The 21,054-nt window shown below is 33.7% G+C and overlaps 1 protein-coding gene across 4 annotated transcripts in view; it reads right to left on the reverse strand.

Annotated features, from left to right (window-relative positions):
* Positions 1–21,054, reverse strand: part of LOC137215922 (disintegrin and metalloproteinase domain-containing protein 5-like) — a 145,225-nt gene that overhangs the window by 112,483 nt on the left and 11,688 nt on the right. For 3 of the 4 annotated variants that reach the window (XM_067721519.1, XM_067721518.1, XM_067721517.1), the window contains exons 7-10: positions 20,977–21,042; positions 6,179–6,250; positions 5,790–5,953; positions 5,305–5,386 (exon numbers count right to left, since the gene is read on the reverse strand). In XM_067721519.1, the coding sequence (XP_067577620.1) occupies positions 5,305–5,386; positions 5,790–5,953; positions 6,179–6,250; positions 20,977–21,042 (384 nt within the window). The remainder of the gene's footprint in view (positions 1–5,304; positions 5,387–5,789; positions 5,954–6,178; positions 6,251–20,976; positions 21,043–21,054) is intronic. The other variant, XM_067721520.1, reaches the window with a different exon arrangement.

Consider the following 21,054-nt stretch of genomic DNA (forward strand, 5'->3'; position numbering starts at 1 on the left):
ACCATAGTAAAGATTAGCACAGAAATAACTGAGATAGAGAATAGGAAATCAATTTTAAAAATTTTAAATTAACAATTTTTTCTTTGAAAAGATAAACAAAATTGACAAAACTTTAGCTGAAGAGAACTCAAGTAAATAAAATTATAAATGCAAGAGGAGAATTACAGCTTATAATACAAAATTACAAGTAATCATAAGAAACTACTATGATCAAACACCAACAAACTGGATAACCCAGAAGAAATGGGTAACTTCTTAGAAACATACCATCTACCAATACTGAATCCTGTATAACTCGAAAATCTGAACAGACCACTAATGAGTTGAATCAGTAAGCAAACGCCCCCCAAAAAAAGAAAAGCCCAGGACCAGACTGTTTCACTGGTTAATTCTACCAAACATTTAATGAATAATTAATGCTAATCCTTCTCAAAATCTTCCAAAAAATTGAAGATGACATAACACCCCCAAACTCATTTTAAGAGTCTATTACTACCCTAATACCAGAGCCAGATAAGGACACTACAAGGAAAGAAAACTATAGGCCAATATCCTTAATGAATACAAATGCAAAAATTATCAACAAACTACTAGCAAACCAAATTCAAGCATGTTAAAAGGATCATATACCAAGGTCAAGTGGGATGCATCCCAGCAATGCAAAAATGGTTCAACATATAAAAATAAATGAATATGAGGCACCACATGAATAGAATGAAAGAAGAGAATCATATGATCATCTCAACAGATGCCAAAAAAGCATCTGACAAATTTCAACATTCCTTCATGATAAACATTGGGAATAGAAGGAATGTACCTCAACATAATAAAGATCATATACAACAAACCTATGGCTAACATCATACTCAAAGGTGAAAGGTAAATCTTTTCCTCTAAGATAAAGATCAAGACAAGGGTGCCCACTCTCACCATTCTTATTCAACATAGTTAGCCAGAGCAACCAGGAAAGAAAAGGGTATAAAAGGCAACCAAATCAGAAAGGAAGAAGTAAAATTATTTCTGTTTGCTGATGACATAATCTTTTATGGAGAAAATCCTAAAGACTTCACAAAAAAACTATTAGAATAAACAAATTCAACAAAGTTTCACAATACAATACCAACCTACAAACTGATATACTGTGTTTTGATATATTAACAATGAATTAACAGAATATAACGAAATAAATCAATCCCATTTACAACAGCAATAAAACAACAAAATGATTTGCACAAAGAAAACTATAAGACTGTGATGAAAGAAAGTGAAAAAGAGGGAATTATCTGGTGGTCCAGTGGTTAGGACTCTGTGCTTCCACTACAGGGGGCCTGGGTTCGATCCCTGGTCAGGAAACTAAGATCCCATGAGCCGTGAGGGAAAGAAAGAAAGAAAGAAAATAAGGAAGGAAGGAAAGGAGAAAGAAAGAAAAGAAAGAAAGAAAGGAAGGAAGGAAGGAAGGAAGGGAAAAGGACACAAATAAATGGAAAGATATCCCACGGACTGGAAAAATTAATATTGTTAAAATATGCATATTACCCAAAGCCATCTATAGATTCAATGCAATCCCTCTCAAAATTCTAATGACATTTTTTCATAAAAATACAGAAAACAATCTTAAAATTTGTATGAAACCACAAAAGACTCCAAGTGGCCAAAGCAATCCTGAGAAAGAAAAACAAAGCTGGAAGCATCGCAGTTCCTGTTTTCAACCTATATTAAAAGGCTATAGTAATCAAAAAGTATGGTCCTGGCATAAAAGCAAGTGTCGGGAAAACTGGATATTCACACGTAAATAATGAACTGGACCCTTGTATTACACTATTCACAAAAATTAACTCAACATGGACTAAACACCTATAGGTAAGAAGTGAAATCATAAAATTCTTGGAAGAAAACAGTGAAAAATCTTCTTGACATTGGTCTTGGCAATGATTTTATAACTATGACAACAAAACCACAAACAAAGGCAAAAATAAACAAGTGGGACTACAGCAATATAAGGGTTCTGCACAGCAAAAGAACTGATCAAAATGAAAAGGCAACTACAGAATGGGAGAAAATATTTACAAACTATATATATGATAAGAGGTTAATATCCAAAGTATATTAAGAAGTCATATAACTCACTAGCAAGAACTAAATTATCTTATTAAGAAATGGTCAGAGGACCTATTTCTCCAAAGAGGATATTCAAGTGGCCAACAGGTACATGAAAAGATGCTCAACATCACTAATCATCAGAGAAATGCAAATCAAAACCACAAGTGAGATCACCTCACACCTGTTAGAATGGCTATCATCAAGAAGATAAGAGATAACAAATGCTGGCAAGGATGTGGAGAGACTGGAACCCATGTGCACTGTTGGTGGGAATGTAAATCAGTACAACCACTATAGAAAACAGTGTGGAGTTTCCTGAAAAAAATTAAATATAGAACTATCATATGAATCAGCAATTCCACTTCTAAGTATATATTTGAGGAAATGAAATCACTGTCTCAAATAGGTCTTTGCACCCCATGTTCACTGCAGATTATTCACAACAGCCAAGATATGGAAACAACCTAAGTGTCCACTGACTAATGAGCAGATAAATTGTGAGATGTGTGTGTTTAATAATCATGTATATATGAATATTATTCAGTCATAAAAAAAAAGAAGGAAATCTTGTCATTTGACACAACATGGATGAAGTCAGAGGGCATTACTCTAAGTGAAATAAGTCAGACAGAGAAAGACAAATACTACATGATCTCAGTAGGTGGAATCTAAAACAACTGAACTCATAGAAACAGAGAACAGATTGGTGGTTGCCAGGGCGAGAGTTGGGGGTGGGAATGAGTGAAAGTGGTCAAATGGTACAAATTTCTAACCTGGGGATACAATGTAACTATAGTTAACAATACTGTATTGAATATTTGAAAGCTGCTAAAAGAGTAGGTCTTAAAGTTTCTCAACACACACACAAATGGTAACCATGTGAGATGACGGATTATCAAATATATACATATATATATAACCTTATTGTGGCAATCATTCTGCAATATATACATATATCAAATCATTACACTGTACACCTTAAACTTACACAATGTTATATATCAGTTGTATCTCAGTAAAACTGGAAAAAAGAGTGGGTCTTGTAAAAAATAATAAACAGAAACCTCAATTAGAGTCGGGCTACCAGAAGGGGAACTCTCACAGCCTGGAGGATAGCAGAACCCAACAGGAAAAAGAAAGACTTCTCTTCTCCTTTCCTGGCAAGGACTCAGCCAATAAAAAGCCATGGACACTTTGTTTACTATAGCTCCCTTCAACTTTCTTTTTCCCCTTTATAAAAGTGTTGTTTCCCTTGCCATGAGAGGATCTGCACCTGGCTAAACATGGTTGCAGACCCCAAATCATAATTCTCTGCTGATTCTGAGTAAACCCATCATTTCTGAAGAAATCTGGCAGTCTATTTGTTTTAGATCAACAATCTCATAATGTAAGTTCAGCAAGGTTACTGGATATTTACAAAAATATATAAAAACTGGCCATATATTGATATACACTAGCAGTGAGAAACTGGAAGATGAACTTAAATGATCAAGACCAGTTGCAATAGCATCAGAGCATATAAAATACCTAAGAATAATTTTAGCAGTATATGTATTAAACCTCCACAGAGAATTTTTAAAAGACCTGAATTAACGGAGAGATAAATCATGTTGGTGGACTGGAAGATCCAACATTATTAAGATATCAATTCTCCCCTAATTGATTCATAAATTACACACCATCCCAATCAAAACCTAAGTAAGCTTTTGTGTATGTGTAGAACTAGACAACCTGATTCTAAAATCTATAAGAAAATGCAAAGTTATATATAGACATACATAGTATTGACAAAGCACAAAGTTGGATAGCTTTAACTACCTGATTTCAAAATATTTAACAAAGCTACCATACTCAAGGAATTGATTCGTAACCTAAAAAGAAAATTTTACAATATTATGATTGGTGTCTATCATTTTAAAATTTAATCTTCATACTCTTTGTTGTTGGAATAAACAAAAAATGTATTTTTATATTGATAGTTGTATTTTAATTTTATACTGGCTTTTTATATATTTTTCCTTTACAAATTTTTATTACAAAAATTCCAATCAAACTTCAAGTCTGAAGAATGGCACCAGGAAAACACATACTAACCACTTATATTCAATAATTCCTATCATCTGCTTTATTTTCTTCACACACACATGATCTAAACATTAGTTCTCAGCAAAGAAACATTGTTTTCAGGAGGATTCACAATAGTGACAAAGACCTGGACAATTGCTGACAGTCTTTCCTGAGGCTTTGGCTGAAAGAGGACCAACAGCAAGGACTGAGAATAAAACAAATTCCTAGGGAATATCTGATTCTTCTTTAGCCATGGTGACAAATAACCCCTAGAAATGGTTTTAGATTTATCTAATCAATCAATATGTCTTTTATACTAATGGTAGCAAGTACACACCAGTACAGATTTTAATTCTGTCTAATCTATCAATGACAATTTGAATCACTGTACATGCTACTAAAAGTCAACTAAATATACAAATGGGTCAGTATAAAAATCATAGTGTAGCCTTATTTTTCTGAAACACTGTCAAGTTCGCTCCCCTTGCTACATTTTATATAGCTTGTAAAAAGAACATAACGGTAGAAAAAGGTCATTCCCACTTTCCAGAAAACAGTAGATTATGAATATTTGATGGCTGTTCCTTCCTACAACAGTCTGCTCCTCACAAACATAATAAAGAATTGAATGCAATAATAAAAGTTACCTTGAAACAATAATACAATGAACGTCACTTAACAAAAAGTACATGAATGTATACCAATTATTAATTTTGAAGAAAATACTGATTTTATTTTTTTGATATTTATTTTTTATTTGATATTTATTTAATATTTTGATATTTATTTTTATTGTTGTTTATTTTTATTTATTTTGAGGAAAATGTTTAATAATTAAAATCACACTGATTATATAATAACTACTGATGCAAGCATACCACTGCTCAAAACAATTAAACAGACTTACAAAGGCCAAATGTTTTTTAAAACAATATGAAATTATGATCAGTTGACTTTAAAAATATTCTGATTTTTAAAGCAAATATATACAGTTTAATTTTTATACTCTTAATTAGTAATAAAAATACTATTAAAGGAAGAATAAACTAAGTAATATATATATATTCTTGCTTTAAAATATTTAGGAAATTTTGAAACATGAAAATAATGAGAGCAAATTTGATAGTAATTACATACCAAAGCAACTCCTCCAGCAAAATTCTTATCACATATTTTTGCAGGATGTGTGGCTCCTATAAAAGTAGGACTTTTCTGGAAGCTAAAAAAAATAACAATTTTCCTCATAATTACATTTCAGTGGTATTATTAATGATAATCAGATCAGACACAAGAATGTAGAGATAATAGGTAGTAAAAGTTTACTAGCCAAGAGACATCAAAAAATTGTATCACTCATAATTAACCTCCTTTAGTTATTTCAAAACTTTTATGTAATTTTACTTCTTTCAGGTAATTTTATGTCATTTGATAAAAGATTTTAAGTCTTACCTCACATTAGCTACTTGAGGACAAAGAGGTTAACCTACATTTTCTTCCCATCCCATGGTGTCTACCAAATTTACAGAACTCAGTATACATTAATTAAATGCTTGTTTTTCATAATTAACATATAAAATCATTTTGGGTTATTTCTTTATACAAATATGAAATACTATACTCACGCAAATAAGTATGCAGTATGATGAGGTTGGGAGAGAAATTCGGTTTTCCATTCTAAAAATTTATATAATATATGATTAGGATGTCTTGTAGTAGAAATTTTGTTTTTGTTTGACCAAATCTCTATGGAAGATATTCTAACAGTCAGTTTTAACTGGGTAAGCATCTAAATGGAGAAAATAAATAAAATTTTAAAAATAAATTTGAACATTATATTAAATTTTTGTAAAGGTATATTTAAGACATTTAATTCAATATTTTTTAAAAATTTTTTAATTCAATATTTTGAATGTGGAAACTCCTCAACAGCACAGCAAAATACTATATATATCAATACATATTACCTATACTCTTACAGAATATATTTAAAAAGTAGTTTTAAAATACTTACAGTGTTAACAAAGCCAATGATCTGAATAACCTTCTGTGTTACAATTTTTACATCAGAGCCCATGTAATCAAACTGAAAAAGATAAATTATTATTAAAAAATAGTGGATACCATTAATATACCACACAGCCTTTATATCTATAATATGCTATATACTAAACTAGCCAGAGGGCTACATTCCAACTGAAATCCAGGAAATGCATATTTACATTTGTATGTGTAAATGTATAAATAATAATTTATTTAAATAAATTAATTAAATGTATAACTTTATATGAGATAAATAAAAATATTTGATAACATTTAAAATATTTAAATGTTTAATGCACTTGTAGCATTATTTATAAAAATTGAATCATAAATTTTTTAAATGTTATTTCAAAATATACTTATTTCTAAAATAATACATATAATCACAAACCAAAAAATATATGCATAAAGAGGGAAAAATCTTTAATAAAAGGTTCACTGTTGAAGTGATCATGGATACTGTGTTAGGTTACATCCTCTGATATCACCACGTTAACTCATGTTACTCATGCTTCTTAATTCCAATAAGCTCTTTCTATTTCTAACTGCTTAAAAATGCCAGGACAATATTAAAAAACAATGGTGATATCAGGAATGTGAGCTTTGCTCCTGAGTTTTCACTGGAAAATCTCAAATATTTCACCATTAAGTGGTGTTCAGTTTAAGATGAGTATTCTAGATCATGTTGAGAAACACCTACTTATAAATCTTCCTACTTATAAAACTTTTGTTAAAAATGAAGTTGAATTTTTATCCAAAGCCTTTTTGAAGCATACCCAAAATGATAATGACTTTTGTCTTTTGACCTACTGATGGAATACATTTCATTAATACTTTACTTAATATTAAACCATCATTATACTGTTTGATCAAAACATTACATTCTATTAATATACTATCAAAATTAATATAATATTTTGTTTAGAAGTTTGTAGATTTCAGAACGATGGGCCTGTTGGTCATATGTGCATGCATGCATCCTTTGTCATAACTGAGCAAATGAGTGTTGCTTACTAAATATTAAAGCACTACCTAAAATTAAGTTGCTTGTTTTTTCTACATCCTAGAATTGTATTAGCTTATGAATTATATCTTCCTGAAACATTTTTTAAAACTCTCCTTTAAAACTATCTATACTTAACACTGACAACTGACCCATTCAAATTCTTTTTATTTCCAGTTTTTTGAAATATAATTGACATATAAGATTGCGTTAACTTTAAAGTGTACAATGAGATGATTTCATTTAAATTCTTATCTCCAATGGAGAAATCATGAAATTTGCATTTGTTTGTTTGTTTTAATCTCCCCCAAGGACACAGTTACACCATCTTAACCCTTTTCACACCATAAATTGTTTTCTTCCTTTTTGCTTAATTACACTTTCTACCTACTTATTTGCCTTTTCAACAGTTTGTGAATTTACTTATCCATTTTAATGTTTCCGTTTATCATCAACTTAACAAATACCAAGTATTTTTCCTTATTTTTCTAATATCAACTTATTTGAAGAATATGAATTTCCTCTCTGCTTAGTTTTTATACTATCCTCTGCAACAGGTATTATCTGTATTTACCAATATTCAGTTCTCTTCTAACTCAGGAACCCTTCTTTTAAAGGTAGGCATGGGCAGGTGATTCACTTTGGCCAATGCAATGAGGGCAAAAGTGATGCATGCCATTCCTGAGAAGTATTTCCTTATTGTAGCTCACGTCTCTCTGGTCTGCACTTCTATCGGTTTGGCAATTGGAAAAGAAACTATCAATCTAGAAGTGCCAAAAAATCTAAGCATTCTCTAGTGCTGAGCCAACACATGGAAGACTGCTGCCCTGGAGAGTCAGCCAGGAGCATGGTTGGCATTGATTGAATCAATGAAACTTAAACTGTGTTTAGCCACTAAGATTTGGGGAGTGTTTCTTATGAGAGCATAACCTAGCCTCTTCTGATTAATACACATCCACCTAATTTTTAAAACACTATATACAATTCATTAATTTCTAAATAGCTAAAGACTATAGTTTTCCTTTTCTGCCTTGAAAAATTACTCATAATTGTATTTAATTTTTTAATTTTATTATTTTTGCCTTATCTCTTTTTATTCTTTTTTTTAATATACTGTGATAAAGCTCTGGCAAAATGTTTTTTTTTAATAAATTTATTTATTTTCTTTTTGGCTGCGTTGGGTCTTCGCTGCTGTGCATGGGCTTTCTCTGGTTGCGGCGAGCAGGGGCTACTCTTTGTTGCGGTGTGTGGGCTTCTCATTGCAGTGGCCTCTCTTGTTGTGGAGCACAGGCTCTAGGTGCACGGGCTTCAGTAGTTGTGGCACATGGGCTCAGTAGTTGTGGCTTGCAGGCTCTAGAGCGCAGGCTTGGTAGTTGTGGCACACGTGCTTAGTTGCTCTGCGGTATGTGGGATCTTCCCAGGTCAGGGCTCAAACCCATGTCCCCTGCATTGGCAGGTGGATTCTTAACCACTGCGCCACTAGGGAAGCCCCTGGCAAATTGGTTTCTGCTTTTACAAAACTATTGGTGTTTTCCTTGTGACCTACAGATGACTACATTTGCATGTATTTTCTATATATATCTATAGACATTTGAATGTATGTGGTACCCATTCATAAGATACAAAGGTCAATAAGTGTTTAGTAAAATAAGCTGATAAATAATTTGATCTTTATATGTTAACACTTATTTTCTATCTGTTAAAGGCTAACAGAAATGATTGAATGTACTCCAGTATAGTTTTGGTTTCTGTTAAATTCTTCTGATCACTTCCAAAGGTTTTCTTTTTATACTTTCAACATAATTCACTTAGCACTAAATGCTTATTATTAGAAATTCATCTTTAACTTGAACTGTAACATTCAATATAAAATACTTCTTTAATTCTTCTATCTACATTTTTTTTACCCTGAACTTTACCTATTAGTAATATCATCCTGATTTTCTTTTTTGTTTTGTTTTGTTTTTTTTGCGGTATGCGGGCCTCTCACTGTTGTGGCCCCTCCCGTTGTGGAGCACAGGCTCCAGACGCGCAGGCTCAGCGGCCATGGCTCACGGGCCCAGCCACTCTGCGGCATGTGGGATCTTCCTGGACCAGGGCACGAACCCGCGTCCCCTGCATCGGCAGGCGGACTCTCAACCACTGTGCCACCAGGGAAGCCCCTGATTTTCTTTTTTTATGGTAAATCTTGCACATTTTTGCTGGTCTTTTAAGAAATGTTTTATACCTAACAGTGTCATTTTATGTTAAGCTGTGTCATAAATGTCATCTAATTTGAGATCCTTTGCACATTTTAATGGGAATATTTAATCCATTCCATTATTGTAATCAATGAAGCTGACTTACAGTTTTCTATTTTTCCTATTCATGTCTTCATGGTATTTCCTTTTGATTTTTGCTATGTTATAAGAGAATATTTGGAGTGGGGAGGTTCTATATTTCAAGGTTATATCTTCAGGATTTTATATTCAGAGATGTTTAAACATTGTGCAACAAGTTTCTCCATTTTTATCAACTGGACTCACCTATATAAAAAGGCCTTAACCCCTTATGAGGTGAAAATCAAAAATTTTGAGGATTCATCAGGGTTCAACTCTTTTTTCCAAAATGCATATTAACTCTTACTAGGACGAGGCTGAATATGGTTATATAAATAAGGCACTACTACATCCTGCCAACTGACTGAATGCATACACTGCCTTTCTCTTTCTTTCTGACTTAGTGATAAAGTTGGTATATATAATTGTTTTGAAGTGTGTGTTTTTTAGTGCTACCCAACTCTTAAATTTTTAGATCAAATTTATTGAGGTATAATATATATACAATTAAGTTCCCCCATTTTAAGGATTCATTAATTTTGAAAAATAGCACTTACTTTATATTCTGAAAAAATTCAACCTTCAGAAAATATAAAATTCAAAGACATGGAAAACCACCAAACCAAAATGCCAGACAGAAATACAAGAAAAAAGAAACAATGGAGATACAGAGCAGCCAGAAAACAAAAGCAGCATTATGAAGACCTCATTTATCAATAATCTCCCTAAATGTAAATGGACTGAATTTACCAACCAAAAGACACAGAGTGGCTGAATGGATTAAGAAACAAGACCCAATAATATGCTGCTTCCAGAAGATACATCTTAGCTCTGAAGACAAACACAGGCTCAAAGTGAAGGGATGGAAGAGGACACTCCAATGGCAGCCAAAAGAAAATGAGTGTAGCCATACACATAACAGACAAAATAGACTTCAAGCCAAAAAGAGTAACAAGAGACAAAAATGGACAGTATATAATGATAAAAGGAACAATTCATCAAGAACACATAACAGTTATTTAATATGTATGTACCAAACATAGGAGAACCAAAATATATAAAGCAATTATTAACAGACCTAAAGGAAACAGTGGCCTTAAATGAAACATTAGACAAGATGGATTTGATAGATTTGTACAGAACATTCCATCTAAATGCATCAGAATACACATTCTTCTCAAGTGCACATGGAACTTTCTCAAGGACAGACCATATGTTGAGAAACAAAACAAGTCTCAATAAATGTAAGAAAATTAAAATCATATCAAGCATCTATCCCAACCACAATGTTATGAAACAAGAAATCAACTACAAGAAGAAAGCTCTGAAAATCACAAATGTGTGTAGACTAAACACCATTCTTTGAACAACTATTGGATCAAAGAAAAAATCAAAGGAGAAGTCAAAAATTACCTGAAGACAAATGAAAATGCCACATATCAAAATCTGTGGGATGCGGTACTAAAAGGAAAGTTTATATCAACACCAGATTACCTCAATTAAGAAAAATCTCAAAGAACCAACCTAACGCATATCTAAAGTAACTAGAAAAAGAAGAAAAAGTGAAGCAAAAAGTCAGTAGACAAAAAAGGAATTAATAAAGATCAGAGCAAAAATAAATGAAAGAGACTAATAAAACAATAGAGAAGATAGATGAAACTAAGAGCTGGTTCTTGGAAAAAAAGAAAAACCTTTAGCTAGACTAAGAAAAAAGAGAGAAACTCAGAGAAAATCAGAAACAAAAGAAGAGAAGTTACAACAGATACCTTAGAAATACAAGGATTATGAGAGAATACAATGAACTGCTATATGCCAAGAACTTTAACAACATACAAGTGGATAAATTCTCAGAATTATACAACATTTCAAGACTGAACCATGAAGAAATAGAAAATCTGAATAAACTAATCACTAGTAAGGAGATTGAATCAGTAACTTTAAAAATCTCCCAAAAAACAAAAGTCCATGGTGAAATGGCCACATAGGTGAATTCTACCAGTCAAAGAAGCTTTAGTATCAATCTTTTCAAACTGTTCCCAAAAAATTAAGGAGGAAGAAATGCTTCTTAACTTATTTTACAAGGTCAACCTTACCCTTTTACCAAAATTAGAGAAGTACAACACACAAAAAAGTACATTAAAGCCTAATATCTCTGATGAACATAGATGCAAAAATCCTCAACAAAACATTAGTAAACCAAATACAACAATACATTAAAAGGATCATACACCATGATTAAGTGAGATTTATTCCAGGGACACAAAAATGGTTCAACATCCAGAAATCAATTAGCATGATACACCACATTAACAAACTGAAGAATAAAAACCATATGATCATTTCGATAGATGCAGAAAAAGCTTCTGACAACATTTAACATCCGTATGATAAAAACTATCAGTAAAATGTATATAATAAAGGCCGTATATGACAAACCCACAGCAAACACTATATTCAATGCTGAAGAATAGAATGCTATCCCTCCAGGATCGAGAACAAGACAAAGATGCCCACTATCACACTCTTATTCAACACAGTTTGCGGAAGAGCAATCAGGCAAGGAAAAGAAATAAAAGGCATCCAAATCAGAAAGAAGAAGTAAAACTGACCTATTTGCAGATGGCATAATTTTACATATAGAAAATCTGAAAGACCCCACCAAAACCTGTTATAACTATTCAATAAAGTTGCAAGGTACACAATCATTATACAGGAATCTATAGTCTTTCTATGCAGTAACAATGAACTAGCAGAAAGAGAAATTAAGAAAACAGCCACATTTACTTACTTAAAAAAAAGAGAAGATACAGATTTGAAAGGCTCCCATGGCCCTCATGGAGTATGATGGATGGATGAGTCCAGCAGTCTCAATGAGTTACTCATCAGGAAAAGGAAGCCTCTCCTCCCAGATTCTTGTGTGCACTGGGACTGAGAGAAAAAGCGGTGACTTCATAAGAGCCTGAGCAAGACCTACCTGCTGGTCTTGGAGCATTTCCTGGGGAGGTGGGGGATGGCTCTGGCTCACTTCAGTGACATGGACACTGGTGAGAGAGGTACCTGGGAGTACTCATTGGGGTGAGCTCTCCTGGAAGCGGCCATTTGACAGCAAGACCTGGCCCCACCCAATGGCCTGTAGGCTCAAGTGCTGGGATGCCTCAGGCCCAACAACCAACAGAGCAGAAACACAGCCCACCCATCAGCAAACAGGCTTCCTAAAGTAGTGTTGAGCCCAAAGCTGCTCTAAACACCCCTTGACATGTCCATGCCCACCAGAGGGAAAAGACCCAGCTCCACACACCTGCAGGCAGGAACCAGGCCCTCCCACAAGGAAGCCTGCACAAGCCTCTTAGAACAGCCTCACCCACCAGGGAGTAGACCCCAGAAGGAAGCGGAACTACAATCCTGTAGGCTCTGGAACAGAGACCACAAACACATAAAGTCAGACAAAATGGGATGGCAGAGAAATATGTTCCAGACAAAGGAACAAGATAAAACCCCAGAAAAACAACTAAGTGAAGTGGAGATAGGCAATCTACCTGAAAAAATAATTCAGAGTAATGATAGTAAAGATGATACAAGATTTCAAAAAAGAATGGAGGCACAGAATGAGAAGATACAAGAAATGTTTAAGAAAGATCAAGAAGATCTAAAGAAGAGAGTTGAACAATACAATAATTGAAAAGAAAAATACACTAGAAGGAATCAATAGCAAGATAAAAGACGCAGAAGAACAGATAAGTGAGCTGGAAGACAGAATGGTGGAAATCACTGCCACAAAACAGAATAAAGAAAAAAAGAATGAAAAGAAATGAGGACAGTCTAAGAGACCTCTGGGACAACATTAAACAAACCAGCATTCGCATTATAGGGGTCCCAGAAGGAGAAAAGAGAGAAAGGTCCTGAGAAAATATTCAAAGAGATAAGAGCCAAAAACTTCCCTAATATGGAAAAGAAGTCACCCAAGTCCAGGAAGGGCAGAGTGTCCCATACAGGACAAAACCAAGGAGGAACATGCTGAGACACATATTAATCAAACTGACAAAAATTAAAGACAAAGAGAAAATCTTAAAAGCAGCAAAGGAAAAGCAACAAAAAACATACAAAGGAATCACCATAAAATTATCAACTGATTTTTCAGCAGAAACTCTGCAGGCCAGAAGGGCATAGCACAATGTATTTAAAGTGATGAAAGGGAAAAACCTATAACCAAGAATACTCTACCCAGCAAGGCTCTCATTCAGACTTGACAGAGAAATCAACAGCTTTACAGACAAGCAAAAGAATTCAGCACCACCAAACCAGTTTTACAACAAATGCTAAAGGAAAAACTCTAGGCGGAAAAGAAAAGGCAACAACTAGAAAAAAGAAAACAAATGGGAAAGCTCACCTGTAAAGGCAAACATGTAGCATAGTCAAGATATCATCCACACAAAAATATGATATCCAAACAAGCAATCATGAGAAGAGGAGAATACAAATTCAGGATATTGGAAATGCATTTGAAATTAAGTCAACCAACTTAAAACAAACTTTTATATATATAGACCACTGTATCAAAACCTCATGGAAACCATAAACCAAAAAACTACATTAGATATACACACAAAAAATAAAAAGGAATCCAAACACAACACTAAACATAGTCATCAAATCACAAGAAAAGAGAACAAAACAGAAAAGGAAGAAAAACAGCTTACAAAAAAAATCCAAAACAATTTTTAAAATGGCAATAGAAACATACATATTGGTAATTATCTTAAATGTAAATGAATTAAATGCTCCAACCAAAAGACATAGACTGGCTGAACAGATACAAAAACAAGACCCATGTATATGCTGTTTACAAGAGACTCACTTCAGATCTAGAAACCTGTACAGAATGAAAGTGAGGGGATGGAGAAAGGTATTCCGTGCAGATGGAAATCAAAAGGAAGCTGCAATAGCAATACTCATATCAGACAAAATAGACTTCAAAATAAAGACTGTTACAGGAGACAAAGAGGGACACTACATAATGATCAAGGGATCAATCCAAGAGAAAGATATAACAATTGTACATATATATATGTGCACACAACACAGGAGCACCTCAATATATAAGGCAAATGTTAAAAGATATAAAAGGAGAAATTGATAGTAACACAATAATAGTGGGGGACTTTAACACCCCAGTTACATCAATGGAGAGATCATCCAGACACAAAAATAAATGAGGAAACACGGCCCTTAAGTGACACATTAGATCAGGTGGACTTAATTGATATCTATACAGTGTTCCATCGAAAAGCAGCAAATACACATTCTTCTCAAGTGCACATGGAACATTCTTGAGGACAGGTCACATCTTGGGCCATAAGGCAAGCCTCAGTAAATTTAAGAAAACTGAAATCATATCAAACATCTTTTCTGAATACAACACTATGAGATTAGAAATCAACTACAAGAAAAAAACTGCAAAAACCACAAACACGTGGAGGCTAAACAATATGTTACTAGACAACCAATGGTTCGTTGAAGAAATCAAAGATGAAATCAAAAAATACCTAGAGACAAATGAAAACGAAAACACGATGATCCAAAACCTATGGGACAGAGCAAAAGCAGTTCTAAGAGACATATTTATAGCAATACCATTTTACCTCAGGGAACAAGAAAAATCTCAAATAAACAACCTAACTTTATACCTAAAGCAACTAGAGAAAGAAGAACAAACAAAACCCAAAGTTAATAGGAGGAAAGAAATCACAAAGATCAAGGCAGAAATAAATGAAATAGAAACAAAGAAAACAATAAAAGATCAATGAAATTAAAAGCTGGTTCTTTGAAAAGATAAACAAAATTGATAAAGCTTTAGCCATACTCATGAGGAAAAAAAGGAGAGGGCTCAAATCAATAAAATTAGAAATGAAAAAGGAGAAGTTACAAATGACAACACAGAAATACAAAGGATCATAACAGACTACTAAAAGAAAGTATATATCACTATAATGGACAAGGTACCACCTTCTAAGACTGAAGCAGGAAGAAATAGAAAACATGAACAGACAAATCACAAGTACCGAAATTGAAACTGTAATTTAAAAACTCCCAACAGACAAAAGTCCAGGACTAGATGGCTTCACAGGAGAATTCTATCAAACATTTAGAGAAGAGTTAACACCTATCCTGAAAATATTCCCAAAAAATTGCAAAGGGATGAACACTCTGAAACTCATTCCATGAGGCCATCATCACCAAAATCAGACAAAGATACCACAAAAAAAGAAAATTACAGGCCAATATCACTGATGAACATAGATGCAAAAATCCTCAACAAAACACTAGCAAACCAAATCCAACAATACATTAAAAAGATCATACACCATGGTCAAGTGGGATTTATCTCGGGGATGTAAGGATTCTTCAATATCCACAAATCAATGTTATACACCACATCAACAAAGTGAAAATAAAAAACATATGATCATCTCAATAGAGGCAGAGAAAGCTTTTGACAAAATTCAACACCCATTTATGATCAAAAACCCTCCAGAAAGTGGGCATAGAGGGAACATACCTCAACATAATAAAGGCCATATATGACAGATCCACAGCAAACACAATTCTCAACAGTGAAAAACTGAAAGCATTTCCTTTAAGACCAGGAACAAGGCAAGGATGTCCACTCTTGCCATTTATATTCAACATAGTTGCTAGCCATGGGAATCAGAGAAGAAAAAGAAACGAAAAGGAATCATAACTGGAAAAGAAGAAGTAAAACTGTCACTGTTTCCAGATGACATGATACTATACATAGAATATCCTAATGATGCTAACAGAATACTAATACAGCTCATCAATGAATGTGGTAAAGTTGCAGGATAAAAAACTAATACACAGAAATCTACTGCATTTCCATACACTAACAACAAAAGATCAGAAAGAGAAGCTAAGGAAACAATCCCATTTACCATCTCATTAAAAAGAAAATACCTAGGTATAAAACTACCTAAAAAGGCAAAAGACCTGTAGTCTGAAAACTATAAGATGCTGAAGAAAGAAATCAAAGATGACACAAACAGATGGAATCATATACCATGTTCTTGGATTGGAAGAATCAATATTGTCAAAATGACTATACTACCCAAGGCAATCTACATATTTAATGCAATCCCTATCAAATTACCAATGGCATTTTCGGCATATCTAGAACAAAAAATCTTAAAATGTGTATGGAAACACAAAAAACCCTGAATAGTCAAATCAATACTGAGAAACAAAAATGGAGCTAGAGGAATCAGGCACCCTGACTTCATACTATGCTACAAAGCTATACTAATCAAAAGAGTATGGTACTGGCACAAAAATAGAAACATTGATCAATGGAACAGGATAGAAAGCCCAGAAATAAACCCACACACCTATGGTCAATTAATTTACAACAAAGAAGGCAAGAATACACAACGGAGAAAAGACAGCCTCTTCAATAAGTGGTGCTGGGAAACGTGGACAGCCACGTGTAAAAGAATGAAATAAGAACACTCTCTAACACCATACAGCAAAATAAACTCAAAATGGATTAAAGATCTAAAATGTAAGAGGAAAACACAGGCAGAACACTCTTTGACATAAATGGCAGCAAGATCTTTTTTGATCCACTTCCTAGAGTAATGAAAATAAAAACAAAAATAAACAACTGGGACCTAATTAAACTTAAAAGCTTTTGTGTAGCAAAGGAAACTATCAACAAAATGAAGACAGCCCACAGAATGGGAGGAAATTTTTGCAAATGATGTGACCGACAAGAGATTAATCTCCAAAATATACAAACACTTCACACAGCTCAATATCAAAACAATAAACAACACAATCAAAAATGGGCAGAAGATCTAAATAGACATTTCTCCAACGAAGACATACAGATGGCCAAAAGGTACATGAAAAGATGGTCAACATCGCTAATTATTAGAGAAATGTAAATCAAAACTACAATGAGGTATCACCTCACACCGGTCAGAATGGCCATCATCAAAAGGTCTACAAACAATAAATGCTGAAGAGGGTGTAGAGAAAAGGGAACCCTCCTACATCGCTGGTGGGAATGTAAATTGGTGCAGCCACTATGGAGAACATATGGAGGTTCCTTAAAAAACTAAAAAGAGAGCTAACATATGATCCAGCAATCCCACTCCTGGGCGTATATATCCAGAGAAAACCATAATTCAAAAAGATACATGCACCACAATGTTCACTGCAGCACTATTTACAATTGTCAAGACATGGAAGCAACCTAAATGTCCATCAACAGATAAATGGATAAAGATGATGTGGTACATATATACAATGCAATATTACTCAGCCATAAAAAGAATGAAATAATGCCCTTTGCAGCAACATGGATAGATGAAGAAATTGTTATTCTAAGTGAAGTCAGACAGAGAAACACAAATATATGATAACACACATATGGTGGAATCTAAAAAAAATGGTACCAATGAACTTATTTAGAAAACAGAACCAGAATCATAGACTTAGAAAACAAACTTATGGTTACCAAAAGGGAAAGGTAGGGAGGGATAAATTAGGAGTTTGGAATTAACATACACACACTACTATATATAAAGTAGATAATCAACAAGGACCTACTGTATAGCACAGGGAGTTATATTCAGTATCTTGTAATAACCTATATAGGAAAAGAATCTGGAAACGAACAGATATATGTATATGTATAACTGAATCACTTGGCTGTACACCTGAAACTAACACAACATTGTAAATTAACTATACTTCAGTATAAAATAAAAAAAAAAATTTAAACAGAAGATACAAATAACTAAAATTAGAAATGAAATGAGGACATTACAACTGATACCACAAAAATAAAAAGAATTATAAGAGACTACTATGAATAATTATATGCTAACTAATTGGATAACATAAAAAACATAAATTCCTAGAAATCTAACCTACCAAGACTGAAATATACAAAAATATTAAAGATATTACTAGATCAATAATAAGTAAGTAATGAAAATGAATCAGTAATCAAAAACCACATAATAAAGTAAAATCCTGGACCAGGTAGATTCACTAAAAAATTCTATCAAACATTTAAAAAAGAAAGATCCCAAAGAAATATTTACACATTCATGTTCCTTGCATCATTATTCACAATAGCCAAAAGGTGAAGAAACTTAAAGGTCCATTAACAGGTGACTGGATAAAGAAAATATTGTATAGGTACACAGTGGGATATTATGCAGCCTTAAAAAAGAAGGGCATGCTGTCACGTGCTACAACATGGATAAAACTTTAGGACATTATGCTAAGAAAACATAATACTCTGTACTCCTTCATTAGAAAACAATTCAAGAAATAGGTGATTTCACACTGGTGGGCTATTTCAAGGAAAGGCACTAGGAGAACTTCTTTTGCAAGCTCCCTACTGGGCTTCACAAAGGTCGCAGTTAATCCTCATACCTGCCACTGGTAACCACATAGCAACGTATATTTTGTTTCAAAGAAGTTGTTCAGGGGCTTCCCTGGTGGCACAGTGGTTGAGAGTCGGCCTGCTGATGCAGGGGACACGGGTTCGTGCCCCGGTCTGGGAGGATCCCGCATGCCACGGAGTGGCTGGGCCCGTGAGCCATGGCCGCTGAGCCTGTGCATCCGGAGCCTGAGCTCCGTGACAGGAGAGGCCACGGCAGTGAGAGGCCCGCGAACCGCAAAAAAAAAAAAAAAAAAAAATTGTTGAAACCTTTTAAACTGTATTTCTATGCCTTTGAAATCTTAGTAAAGAACATTTTCTGTGTGAGGAAAAACAGGTGGTTAAAAAGTAATCCTGTAAAACGAAAAAAAAAAAGAGAAGAGAAAAGAAAGAAGACTACAAAGGTTTTAAGATACTGTATCAATAAAAGGCCACCAGATTAGATAAAAAGGGTCTGAGATTGATACAAGTCCAAAAACATCTCTGGGCTACCAACCAAATAAATAAATGGTTATTGGTTTAGGCCACTAAATTTTGGAGTGGTATGCTACACAGTAAGAGATAACTTACACTTATCTTAAAGTCTACTTTGATATTAATCTAGCTAAACAGGATTTTAGAATATTTTTATGGTATATTTTTTATAATCTTTTACTTTCATGACATATTTTTGACGTCAGTTGTAAGCAGAGCGAGTATGTACGTGTGTGTGTCTTACATCACACTCTGTCTTCGCTTTTAATTAAACTTTATCTTTGGATTTTAACTGCTGTACTTAGTCCCTCTGCATCTAATATAATTACTTACATATCTGAGTTGAAATATTTTATCTTAATTAGCTTTTAATTTGTTCCACATTTATGAAACAAAAGTTTAATGTACGTTTTTCTTTCCCTTTATTGCTTTCCTTTTGTTGATTATGCTTAAAATTCTGCTTTCCTACTTCTAATTGCCTTGTAATTTTGTAAGAATGTGATTTTAGTGTATGTGTTGACTTTGTACTGGGTCAGCTTAGCCACACTAAAAAACCTATCAACTCTTTAATAAGTCATACACTTCAATTTTTGTCACCTCTGCCAAGAGTTAGCTCAGCTTCCCTGCCTCATATTCACCTCTTCAGAACCAATGACTTCCTTATGGGAAAAAATACCTTTATTTTATAACTTATATCTTAAAATTTTAATATCTCAAAATTTTGTGGGTCTAATCTATGAGTTTTTGTTTTGCTAACCCTTGTACATGGTGGCTAAGTCTCTTATGGATTTTGAGCTCATATATGGCTGATATGAATCTGCAGGAATCCTGCTTGAAGTTGCATTCCTCCAGAGAGAAATACTACTTGCTTCCATCAGCTGCCCTCAGATCTACCAACCTGGGACAAATGTAGCCTCATAGCTTAGAATCTACTAATTGCCCATGCTGTATAAATTCAAAACCCAAACCTATACAAGACCTGAAGTACAGTCATGCATCCTCAATATGAGAATTTTGTTCATTTTCTGTCATTTCATTTACCTTGAACTTAGGAGAACAAAACATAACTTGTTTCCCTAGAACTTAGCTAGAACAAAACATATAACTTGCTTTCTCCCTTTGCTTAGAAGGAGTGGCATATTTGTTTTGTAGACTACCCTTCCAATTAGGCTGAGGCAATTAGATATTATTGTATGTAGGGGTAGGGTTTGGAGGAGTTCTAATCTATGCTTCCATTGAGGATGTAGTCCTTTTGAAAACAAGAAAAATAGCTGGCAAGCTTCAGAAAATGATAGTTCACTTTACAAAAGCAGTTAGAGAGCCCAGAATACAAAATAAATGAATTAACAAAAACTTGGTGTAGTCATAATTTTTAAGCATTCATTGCAAAAGCAAAATAAACTTTTATCAAAAAATGGTTTTAAAATTTTTATTATATCCTTGAAATCAGATTAAAGACGGTTGTTAAATCATTTAAAAATAACAATGCAAAAAAAAGAACCTACCAGATTTTTATCCACAACAATATACATATCAAGATATTGGGGAAATAACTTGAAATAGCCAGGTGTCTGAAAAACATA

This window comes from Pseudorca crassidens, chromosome 21, assembly GCF_039906515.1.
Source record: "Pseudorca crassidens isolate mPseCra1 chromosome 21, mPseCra1.hap1, whole genome shotgun sequence".
Lineage (NCBI taxonomy): Eukaryota > Metazoa > Chordata > Mammalia > Artiodactyla > Delphinidae > Pseudorca > Pseudorca crassidens.